This window comes from Mus pahari, chromosome 10, assembly GCF_900095145.1.
Source record: "Mus pahari chromosome 10, PAHARI_EIJ_v1.1, whole genome shotgun sequence".
Classification (NCBI taxonomy): Eukaryota; Metazoa; Chordata; class Mammalia; order Rodentia; family Muridae; genus Mus; species Mus pahari.
Genome location: NC_034599.1, coordinates 57,587,494 through 57,599,327, shown reverse-complemented (window position 1 = coordinate 57,599,327; position 11,834 = coordinate 57,587,494). Strand labels below are relative to the sequence as shown.

Genomic DNA, 11,834 nt, shown 5'->3' with positions numbered 1-11,834 from the left:
AGGCTGTCCCCTGGCCTCTGTGTGCAACACCCAAGGCTGTCCCCTGGTCTCTGTGTGTACTGCACATGTACCTGCACACACACAAACACACACTGTGGCCTCTGTGTGTATTGCACCTGTACCTGCACACACACGAACACACACTGTGGCCTCTGCGTTGGCCTCTGCGTGTATTGCACATGTATCTGCGCACACACGAACACACACTGTGGCCTCTGTGTGTATTGCACATGTACCTGCGCACACATACAGACATGCACTGCACCCTGAGGAAAGTGAGAGAAATGACTGTCCTGACAACTGGGCACCTGTTAGCCTCTCTAGACCCTGTGACCCACAAGAGGACAGCTGTCTCCTAAGGAAGCTTTAACAAACCCACAGGGGACAGCCACATCAGCCAAGAAGTCACATTGCAGCAATGGAGAACATCCAAGTCTGTCTCATATAAAGTTCCCCAGTCAAACGGGGCATCCCATAGCTTCTTAGTTCTGGGGAGCAGAGGCTGAAGGGGATCCGTCCTTCCTGGGGACCATGTGGCAGCACTTGGCATACCTATGGTGCGGTGGATGAGTCTGTGTGGAACACACAAAGATTAGCCAAAACTGTGTGAACGAAAAAGTAAGAAAGAGGAGCTAGGGACATGGCACAACCTGTCGAGTGTGTGCCTAGTACGCGTGGAGCCCTGGGTTTGATCCTCGGTGCTGCATAAACTGGATGTGGTGAATATGCTGTGGACCTAGTACTTGAGAGGTAGAGGCAGGAGGATCAGAAGCTCATTTATCTTTGGCTACATAGTGAGTGTTCAAGGCTAGCCTGGGCTACATGAAACCCTGGAAAAGAGGAATAGGGAAAGAGAAATAAAGGGAGCAATGGAAAAAACTAAAAGGAGGAAAAAAATCCAATAAAGTTTCCTAAGATGATCAAATTGCTGAGCTTGGGGTCTGCTTCTCTTGACAGCAGAGGTCTAGCCTTGGGAAAGCCCCCTGGAATCAGTTTGTGGAGTTTGGCTGCCTGGATGGAACCCCAGGCTGTAGCTTATCACCTGTGTGATCTTGACTAAGTGACGCCACATCTACATCACAAATACTGCTACTAGAATTTACTGAATATCCTATCACTGGCCAATATTCTGTTGGGTATTGGATACTCTTTCTGATTTTTCACACTGATCCTATAGGGTGGGCACTATAGTTTCCATTGCACTCTCTAGAAAGAAGACTTGTCGGGGCAGGTCCGAAGCCCCACATCTGAGGTCCATGCGCCTGAGAAGGGCATGGTTGGGTGCAGACTCAGACCTTCCACCTGTAGCCAGGTTTCCCATAAGTCACCAGGGAATATTCAGGTCACATGACTCCCAGAGACTGGGCGCTAACCTGGGTTCCATGCTCACCCTCCCCATCTTCCCAGGCTCCCCCCCCCCAAGTCTTTCTTAGGTGAAAGGTGACATGCTGCATTCTGTACTGTATGATTGGCACGATAATGAGGCAAAAAGTTCTTCTCTGTTGTCCCCTGTTGCCTGGGGGACAGCATTGTCCTGTTATATGCCTGCATGTCCACCACAGGAACCCAAGGCCTCTTCTGTGTTCCCTGAAGTCCCTCAGAGAATGGTGGTGAGCAGCGTGGGCCATCCAGGCCAGCTTGTGGTACTTCTGGGCTAGCCTGTGGTGCACCCATTCCCTACTTTCTAAAGTCTTTCAAGAAGTCTCCACACCCTTCAGCAGGCTTCCTTGCCATGTCTACCTGTGATCCTAGACTACCATCCAACCCTTCTAGCCTGGAAACAATTCATTTATAGATGGCTGGAAATTATAATTATAAACATCAGCATGACAGTCTGGTGTCTTAGGAAAGGCGAGTAGGGGGGCTATTTATTAGCCAATGGGACTGGGAGTTAAGAGCTATGAACTACTAATTCCACTGTCTCATCTGTTCATTTCTACAACTATTGCTTGCCTACTCTGGCCAGGTGCAGGGCTGGACCTTAGGATATCTAAGTAAATACAACCTTGCTCTCATTGGATTACATTGTTACAGCCTGCAGTGTACACCATGAATAAAGGAGGCCGGCCATAATGTGAGATGCCATTCAATGCCCCCTAGGGGTGATAGTGGGACTGGGGATGGGGGGGGGGGCTCTGTCTCCATGAGAGTTTGCAGAGGAGAGTGGGATTTTAGTGAGCAGTAACTAAAATTGGGGCCTTGGTGAGTTGGGAACCAGAAAAGAAGTTGGGGGTGGGGGGAGCTCTAGGTGAGTGATGTCCGCCATAGGCTCAGGCATTTGGACACTTGGTCTCCAGTTGGTGTCACTTTGCAGAGGAAACGGTTATGGAGAGGCACAGCCCTGGAGGAAGTGTGTCACTGGCGGGGCCTCTCTTAAAGCCTCCCCCTGCTTCCTGTTCGCCCTCTCTCTGCTTGGTGCTTGCTGTTAAGGCTGTGCTCTCTCGGCTTCCCACCTCTGCTGCCATGTCGGCCAATTGTTGCCATGCCTCCGCCCAGCCATGGTGGACTGTCCTTCCTCTGGAGCATAAGCCAAAGAAAACTCTCCCTTAAGTATGTTGTCTTTGGTCACAGTGTTTTCTCATAGCACCAGAATAACTAATACAAAGTAACTAATACACCCCGAGTCTGGGGCTGTGGGACTCTAGCATTAGCTGAAGATAGAGCCAGAAAATCAGGGGTCTACTCAGGGTGAGGGGGGAGCCCAGTGGGGTTTGCAGCATGACCCAAGCTAACCTAGCAGTTTCCTCTTGGTTGTAGGGCAGAACAGCATTCAGGACAAGGGAAAAGTCAGGGAGACGCGTTAGGCACCTATACCGTGAGCCATGGGGATGTCTTCAAGCCCTCCCTGTGGTACCCCCCAGGCTCTGCCTGCCTCCTGGTCTTAGTCCTCTGGATTGGCTAATCCAGACATTGGGGACTTGGAGGCTTCAGGTCCAGGGTGGTGTGGGACCAGGCTCTCGGGCAGAGGTGGTGTGAGGGGCTAGGTTTAGGATGTGTGGGATAGAAGTCAGGCAGGTCCATACTGAAAGAACCAGAGAACATCTGAGTGGCAATTTGGTCCTGTTTGGGAATGATGGGCAGGGCCTATTTCAGGGTCTGCTAGTGCCTCTGCCCTTGGCTGGCTTCACCATCAGCAGCAAGCACATTCCATAGCTGGTGATTGGCTTGCGGTCTGGCCCGGCTCTTTCGATGGTTTCTTTTGCTCTTTAAAAACCAGAATTGGAGTTCTCTTTAAGTTTAGGGCATGAATCACTGCTTGTGGCCTGGAAGGGGGATGGAGGGACACATCTCTGTGATGTTGGGTGCTAGAACTCACTCAGTCTGTAGGCCCCTGCAGCCAACTGTGGGATGGATCCCAGTCCAGACACTGGTCCTATCAGTTTCTGAGCTTCTAGCTGACCTGGCCCTGAGTGCCTCTCCATCCACTTCACAAGGTCACCAAGTCCAGAGCTAACCATAATCAGAAGGACTTCACACTTGGGTTCATGTCCTAGTTCTTGAAATTTTCAATCGTTTTCAAACAGGAGGCCTTGAGTTTGACTTTGCATAGATGCCTACAGTTTATATAAAGTAAGTCCTGCAGATATGGTAACTGGGGTGATCCAACTGACAGTAGCTTTGTCTACATATTATTTATGGATTTTATAATTTCCACCAATTACTATGAGGGGCTGTGATTTCCCGGAAAAGAACAATTCCAGAAGGAGGAGAGGAAATAAGATGATTTTATGGTTCCTTTCCTGGAAGAAAAAAAGAGTAAGCATCTTAGGAATGCACCAGACAGAGAAGGGGGGTGGTGGAGATGGAAAGATGTCTACAGAGAACCCCACAGTGGTCTGTAGAGAATCATCAATAGTCTATAGACAACCCCTAGTGATCTACAGAGAACCCCCCAGTGATCTACAGAGAACCCTCTAGCAGTCTACAGAGAACTCCAGTAGTCTACAGAGAACCCCCCAACAGTCTACAGAGAACCCCCAGTGGTCTATAGAAAATCACCAATAGTCTACAGAGAACCTCCACAAGTCTACAGAACATCCCCAGTGATCTATAGAGATCTCCCCAGTGATCTACAGAGAACTCCCAGTGGTCTACAGAGAACCCCCAGTGGTCTACAGGAAACCCCGAGTGATCTATAGAGAACCCCCAGTGGCCTATAAAGAATCCCCAGTGATCTACAGGAAAACCCCAGTGGTCTACAGAGAACCCCAAGTGATCTACAGAGAAGTTTGGCTTAGTTGGGTGATGGTGGGAGAAAAGAACTAGCTATTATTCTATTTGGCATCCTGGAGTTCATTGCCATGGTAACTCACCTACCTTGCCCCACATGCCCCAAGGAACAAACAAACAAAGCCTCTGTCTATCTTTGAGCAGCAGCACCACCCAAGCCCGTGACAGGGATTTTCCTCTCCTGTCAGACTAGGAGGCTGAGGGGCTGGACCATGAACCCCTGCTTCACCCGAAGGCTACCATTGGCATCGATTAGCTTATCAGGACTGAAAACTCTGAGCGGGTCTTGCCTGGGACAGTGAGAGGGAGAGAGTGGGTTGTGGGACCACCTGGGCAGTCAGTGTTTTGGGCACTTTGAGGCAGGCAGGTGACAGAACCCCTGGGAGGGGCCCACTCCGATAAATCACCACCCTGGACCAAGGCTCACTTTCTAAAGAGAACATCCTGTATGGATTAAGAGTAGAGGCTTGCGGATGGGGGATCTAGCTTGCTTCGGATGCATGAGGTCCTGAGTTCAATACTATCCCCATACCGGAGGCAAAAAAAAAAAAAAAAAAAAAAGCCAGGGAGACAGGGAGATCCTTGCACTGCCTTTGACTCTATGGCCATGATCTTGGACTAGCTATCTGACTTTTCTCTTGGAACCTGTGCCTCCGTGAGAAAGAGCCTGCCACAGTGCCTGTCACCAACCAAGTAAAAACTGATGAAGGGCTGCGGAGATGGCTTAGCAGTTAGGAGCACTCTCTGTGCTTTCAGAGGACCTGAGTTTGGTTCCCATTACCCAAGCCCAGGCAGCTCATAAACACTTCTAAGTCGGTTCCAATGCAAGGGATTGGATACTCTGTTCTGGCATTTACAGTCCCCTCCCCACGTGGCATGTGAACGCCCATATTCAGTCCCACACACATACAAAAAGAGAAGAAATGATGAAGATATTAGAACAACAGTACCAGCTTCCATGGACAGAGGCTTATGGGCTGCCAAGGACCATTTAGTACAGTGAACGTGGATGGATCACATATGAGCCACTAACCAGATCATCAGCCTGAGAAGGGCTTATTCTCATTTTATGGTTCATGAAATGAGCCCCTGGGAGGGGGAACTGCCCCAGACTCACCCACCTAGAAGGGATCTGAATCTAGGCAGGCTGGCTACCACTGCTTAGTAAAGGGTAGCAGTTAATGTGCCAGAGAAAGAGGTGAGAGGCAGCAGAGAGGGGCTGGGCCGTGTGGACTATTCCATCCAGGAGAGATTTCACACATATGATAACTTAGGTCTTAAGGGCGCCACATGAAAGCTCTCTGCAGAAGTTTAGTTTATAGATGACTCTAGTCTCTGCTTTCTTCCCTCACTGCTCACAAACTGCTGAGCATTAAGTGGGCAGGAGAGTTGTCACCTTTGAGATGTGATTTGTGTGTCGTGTGTACATGTTCTTGTGTATGGGTGCAGGTACATGGGCGTCAAGGTCAGACGCCGTTCAGTCATGCTTTACCTTACTTGCTGAGGCTAAGTCTCTTGATGAACCTGGAACTCTCTGCTTCAGCTCACCCCAGGGATCCTCTGTCTCTGCCTCCCCAGGGACGAGATGACGGGTGTGCACTAGCACTTCTGGCTTTATTACATGGGTTCTGAGGGACGGAAGTATGATCCTCAGACTTGCATGGCAACCATTTTACTGTCTGAGCTTCCTCCCAGCCCTCAGATGTGATTTTTTTGATCATGACAATCCCTTCTTTTTAAATTAAGCTACACTGCAGTAATCAACATTGACTCCAAAAAGAAGAACCTGACGCTTGTGGAGAGATGGTAATACCCCAAGTTGGGCATTGTGGAGAGGAAAGTGCGTTCCTCAGATTGCCCAAATGAACTCTCCATCCACACGGCAAGAGCCAAGCCAGTCGTCCCAGAACACGGTTTTGGTCCAAGCAACAGGGACAGGACACTGGGAAGGTGGATGCAGATGGGGAGGATGAAGTGGGGTTCCCTACTGTTGCAGAAGGAGGAAGCGTGAGATTCAGAGATGGCAAGTGAGAGGGGAGCTCCTAGAGGGTCCGCAGTCCTGCGTGGCTGGGAACCATGAGAAGGGTATTTGCATCTCCTCTCTGAGGGGTGGGGGCACAGGGGTGGTAGCTAGTCATCCCACTTTATGATGACTGAGGGGTTTGGGAGGGGGAGGCACAGTGATCAACTGCATCTCAGTCTGCCCTTCCAAGCTGCGGGGAGGGGAGGGGGTGTGTGTCGAGCCTTTTAAGTCTCCAACAGCCACAGAGCTGGTACTCCACCTGGGTTCCCGTTGAGGGGGAAGCTACACCCACAAGGACACACAGAAGTGAGCTGGTCTTTCCCCTCCCTAATACCAAAGAACCACCTGCACCAAGATCAAATAGATTTTAGGAAAAGCTCAGAGCCAAAATATTAAGTCCTTCAGTCTGTTCTGGGACCAAGACAGGGCCAGGCTGGTAGGAGTGGGAGAGTCTTGGTTTTTAGGGTTCTGGCACTTATGTCTCTGAGCCTGCAGTAGACCTCCTCTGCCATCTCCTGTAGACTTGAGCTCAAGCGGAAAGACTCTGAACACCTCAGATCCTTCCTTAATGACCTAAGAGGCAGCTTCTGGAGAGGAAGACAGCGTGGCGCCACTCGCTAAGCACTGGGAAAACCTATTTGGTCTTTGCAATAACTACAAATGCTGTTACTACCCTTACCTTGTAGAAGAGGAAACTGAGGCACAGGTAGTCGTTTGTCAGGGGAAGTAAGGCCTAACTGCAGAGTCCAGGCCAATTTCAGACAGAGAGACTCTGGGACCTTCGTTGCCACAGTGCCTGATCTTGCCTTGTGTCTTCCTGGAGCCTCCCAAAGGACCCATATGATTCACAGGTAAGGGACCAAAGTGAATTCTGCCCTTGGGCCAGGGAAATGACCCATGGATCCCTTAAACCCTTCCAGTACATGGAATCCAGACTAGTCAGGCACCTTTATGCTTTTAAAATGAAAACGGTGGTGGCGCACGCCTTTAATCTCAGCACTCGCGAGGCAGAGGCAGGCAGATTTCTGAGTTCGAGGCCAGCCTGGTATACAAAGTGAGTTCCAGGACAGCCAGGGCTATATAGAGAAACCCTGTCTCGAAAAACCAAAAATAAATAAATAAATAAATAAAATGAAAACGGGTGTTGTGGCATTGTGGTATTTGTGACCCCAGTGCTGTGGAGGTGGAGATAGGATGTTCTCTCAGGGTCATTGACCAGCTGCCCCTTCCTACTTGGCAAGTCCAAGGTCAGTGAGGGACAGTCTCAGAATGGTGGATAGTACTGGATGGTGCCAGGAACAACACCTGAAGCCTTTCTAAGGCTCCACACTCATTTACACACACCCACACACTTACACAAGCACACACAGCCAAACACCCCCTACACCCAAACACACATACATACAAATTTACAGAAGCACCCACACATTCAGACACACACATACACACTTGAGCACCCATACACAAATTGCTACCCCTTCATTCTTTAGTCCCTAGAAATACGAATAATGTCATTTTAAGTTCCACACACTATGCTTTGGGAGGTGTGTGTGGGGGTGTGTGATCCAGTCCCTTTTCCAGGAAGCCTTCCTTACTTGTCTACTGGATACTGAATCTCTCCTGTATGAACACACACACACACACACACACACACACACACACACACACACACGCCTTACTTCCTCTGCTCCCTTAATTCCCTCACGCCTCTGCTTAATTCTCTCAGTTCTTGCCCTACCCTGAGCCACAGCAGGGCTCAGGTGGCAGAGGCATATGAGCCCTACTTTCTTCTTGCAACCTGATGCCCATCTAGCATTGACGGATATGTTTGATGAGTCCCATATTCCAAAAACCCAAAGTGATCAGCAATAATGCAGAAGTGGTTTCCTCCGTATAAAGGAGGTGATGAGTCACAAATCCTGTCTTGAGAGGTCCTTCAACACTCCATCCCTCAGAGCTCCACCCACTTCAGTTGCACGAACATTATCAACCACTGATAGAGCCCCACTGTGTACCAAGCCTCAACTTCCACAACTCAGACAGCTCCCACAACTCAGAATTCTGCCTCCATTGTCCCCCATGAGAAAAGCTTTTAGAGAGCTCACAAGGTCTGTGCAGAGCTACTGTCCAAACTCTTGCTCTTAGCTTTGGGATGCTTGGACTGTCGTTCTCTGGGGACACCTGTCTAGAGTCACCCAGGAGTTTTTATCTCCTTCCTGTGGATAGATTTCTAGTGACTGCAGGCAGTTCCTTCCCTAAGTGTACCTCCAGTGGGTTTCTCTCACTGGAGTTTTCTAAAAGCTTCTGGTCTGGCAGTAACCCGTTCCCCGCCCCTCCTCCAACCCGAACTTCGTGCAGTAAAGTTTACTTTCCAACTGTGTCTCTGGGATCAGAATGAAACCCAGCCAGTTTCAAGAGGCCTTTCATTTGCAGGCGATCCCAGAAGCAGCAAAGGACAGAGGGATATACTTGTGTCCCCAGATGGGGACAACCGACCACAGCTTGGAGAGAGCCACCCGACTGGGTAGGGGTGAGTCTTCACTTGTACTTCCCGAGGGCACCTGTCCAGCTGTCACTGTCCTCTCCTATTGGTCTCAGCTAGTGCCAGAGACACCGAGAAAGAGCGGCAAGGTTGGCAGCCAGTACCAACCAGCTTGTTTCTTAGGCTCTATCTAGCTCTGGCTCTGGCTCTGACTCTGGCTGGAGCATTCTGCCACACTGTGAAGGGGCCAGGAAAACTTTCCCTAGCCGCACGCAGCACAATGCGGTTGGCTGAAGCTGGGCTGGGCACCCGCAGTGTGGAGGCCTGAACTAGGGTACCCCAGGCTGAGAACCCAAAGACTTGTCTCTCTTTCCTTCCTGGCGGGTGCCGAGGTTCCTGCTGCGCCCCCACACCTGGAGTACATTAAGCAGCGGCGCGCGCGCGTTACAGTGACGGCGGCTTCTCCCGAACTACTGAATAATTGCATAATTCTAAGCGCGAGTTGGGGACGCTGCTCTGTTCCTACACCAGTGTTAAGTATCTGCCCCACCGGTCCTGGGCTGAGGGATTGTGTCCTCTGTCTCTGGTGGGGCTGAAGAGAGTTTACTAACGCCTAGCAGCCAAACTGGAGGGATTTGGGGTTTCTTAGGACTCCGGGATCTCTTAAGACTCCCGGCTCTCCAGAGCCCCCACGATCTGGCTCTCCACACTTCAGGGGGCTCTGCCTTGGGTGGCGGCGGGGGCAGTCGGGTCATGCTCATTCGGCGCTATCTGTCTCCTTCCTCAGCTGGGGCCTTGGACCCTCGTCAATGGAGGGATGCCCGGATGGCAGAGTGGATACTTGGGAATTGTCCCCAGAGCCATATCGGGTACATCAGAAATGCTCAGTGGTTCTAGCAACCCGAGTCCCGTCTTCTTTCCCCAAACACATCAGAGTCCTAGAAAGAGTTTCCTAGGCACACGTTCCCTCCTTTGCTATCTTGGCGGGACCGTTTTAAAAGCAGCACTTCTCCGCAGACTTGTGTCCCCAAGTGCTGTTGAAGGAGGCACGTTGCATCTCTCTTCTCTCAACTGGAGCTAAGGTCCTGGAGGACTAGGGAGGGGCTCCCGGAAGGAAAGAGAGGCTAGGGGGACACGTACCTGGCCAGAGACTGAGGGTCCAGGCCACCAGGAGGCCCCTGGGCAAGTCCATGGCCCGCTGTTCGGCGGCGGGTGTCGCGATGGTCGCGCGGCTGAGAGCCAGAGCGACAGCCTCGGTTCGCGAGCGTCCTGAGCCTGCACTGCTCCAAGCTCCGGCTCCCTGACAGCAGCTCAGAGGAAGTGGGAGGGCTCTGGCGGCGGGGAGGGGCGCGGACACCGCGGCGGCCCTGGCTCCAGGCCAGTCTAGGCCCCTCTGCCACCTGAGCCAAGGGCAGGCTGCTGCCCCGACGCCCTCGCCAGTATCGCCCTCCCCCACTCCCAGCCCCATCTAATCTCAGGGTCACAGTAGAGGATGGCTTCTGGGAGCCAGCCACCTTGCCAGCTTGGTACCTGCCTCTCCTCCATGCCCAACCAAATCAGGGTCTGCTCCGGAAAAGCGAATTATGGAGTCCATTTTCTAGGGGGAAAGAGCTGAATAAATACCATAGGTGAACCTAAGGTGATCCAGGGCCACTCTGTGACAGGTCGTCTTTGGACAAGTTGGATGGATTTCCCCTCTCTTAACAACATTCCTTTGTCTCCCCGTTTCCTGGGCCGCAAAATGTCAAGGCTACAGTGTTTCTTGGAACCCTGGAATAAATGCAGACCACCTCCAGTTTCCACCGCCTCAGCCTCCACACCTGAACAGGGACTGCACCTGAAGGTTCCTGAAGCTTTTCTTTGGAACCCAGGCTCTATTCCCCAGTCATTGTATTCACCGACAGTTAACTTCGAGGCACATTTATTGCCCGAGATTTTTATTGGGGGGGGGGGGGTTGGGCCGCTATCTGTGAGCATGGTGGCTGGCCTTCCCAGCAAGGGAGGAGCAGACGAATGCAGCAAGGCAGGGGGAGGGAAACGCAGAGTATGGAACCCACTACTTTTTCAGAACCTTCCAAAGGCTACCATGCAGATGTGCAGACACATGCAGGCTAGTCTCTTTCTGCTCTTGTCTTCACTGTATCATGCACACCCACATACCCACCACACCCTAACCAACTGATATATTTGGTCTCTCTCTCTCTCTCTCTCTCTCTCTCTCTCTCTCTCTCTCTCTCTCTCTCTCATCTCCTTGGTTTGTAAGGGCACTCAACTACCTATCTTCAGGAGCAGAAGAGTGTTTTTAGTGTATGCACAAATAGATGGATGAATAGGAAGGATGAGTAGGAGCCCAGAGGGAAGGGCATCTGAGAACAATTGGCTTTCAGGTGGGATTCATGAAGGATAAGCTGGGCATTGAGACGCTCTACCATTTGCAAAGGCTGAGGAAGCTGTTTTTATCCCGGGGGAGTGGAAATGAGAGGAAGGGAGGAAGGGAGAGATGGAGAGAGGGAGGGAGGGCAAGGGAGGGAGAGGGAGAGAAACAGAGATGGAGAGAGAAAGGAAGAGAAGGAGGAAGAGGAGGATGGAGGGGAGGGAAGATGAGTGTAGATAAAAAAGCAAAGGAGAGAGCAGAGGAGAAGGAGGGAAGGGAAAGAGGAGGTGCAGGTCTTGGGCTCGAATGCAGTGCACAGATGTTCTCACCTTCAGGGCTAAGTTTCAGAAAAGGAGGGCATGACAAAGGGGCAAGCTTTCTTTTTTTTTTTTTTTTTTTTTTTTTTTTTTTTTTTTTTTTTTTTTTTTTTTTTTTTTTTTTTTTTTTTTTTTTTTTTTTTTTTTTTTGGTTTTTCGAGACAGGGTTTCTCTGTATAGCCCTGGCTGTCCTGGAACTCACTTGGTAGACCAGGCTGACCTCGAACTCAGAAATCCGCCTGCCTCTGCCTCCCGAGTGCTGGGATTAAAGGCCTGCGCCACCAGGCCCGGCTTAGGGGCAAGCTTTCTTGCTCTTCTAAAAGAGCCTGAAGATCAAAAGAACCAACTTCTCTTTGCCAGGACAGGTGTGGGGTAGGATAGGTGTGGGGTAGGATAGGTGTAGGGTAG

At 50.9% G+C, this 11,834-nt stretch overlaps 1 protein-coding gene across 1 annotated transcript in view; it reads right to left on the bottom strand.

Annotated features, from left to right (window-relative positions):
* Positions 1–10,011, bottom strand: part of Itga11 (integrin subunit alpha 11) — a 107,300-nt gene extending 97,289 nt beyond the window's left edge. Inside the window, exon 1 of the mRNA XM_021206181.2 lies at positions 9,876–10,011. Coding sequence (XP_021061840.1) covers positions 9,876–9,927 — 52 coding nt within the window. The 5' untranslated portion in view covers positions 9,928–10,011. The remainder of the gene's footprint in view (positions 1–9,875) is intronic.
* Between the last annotated feature and the right edge of the window lie 1,823 nt (positions 10,012–11,834).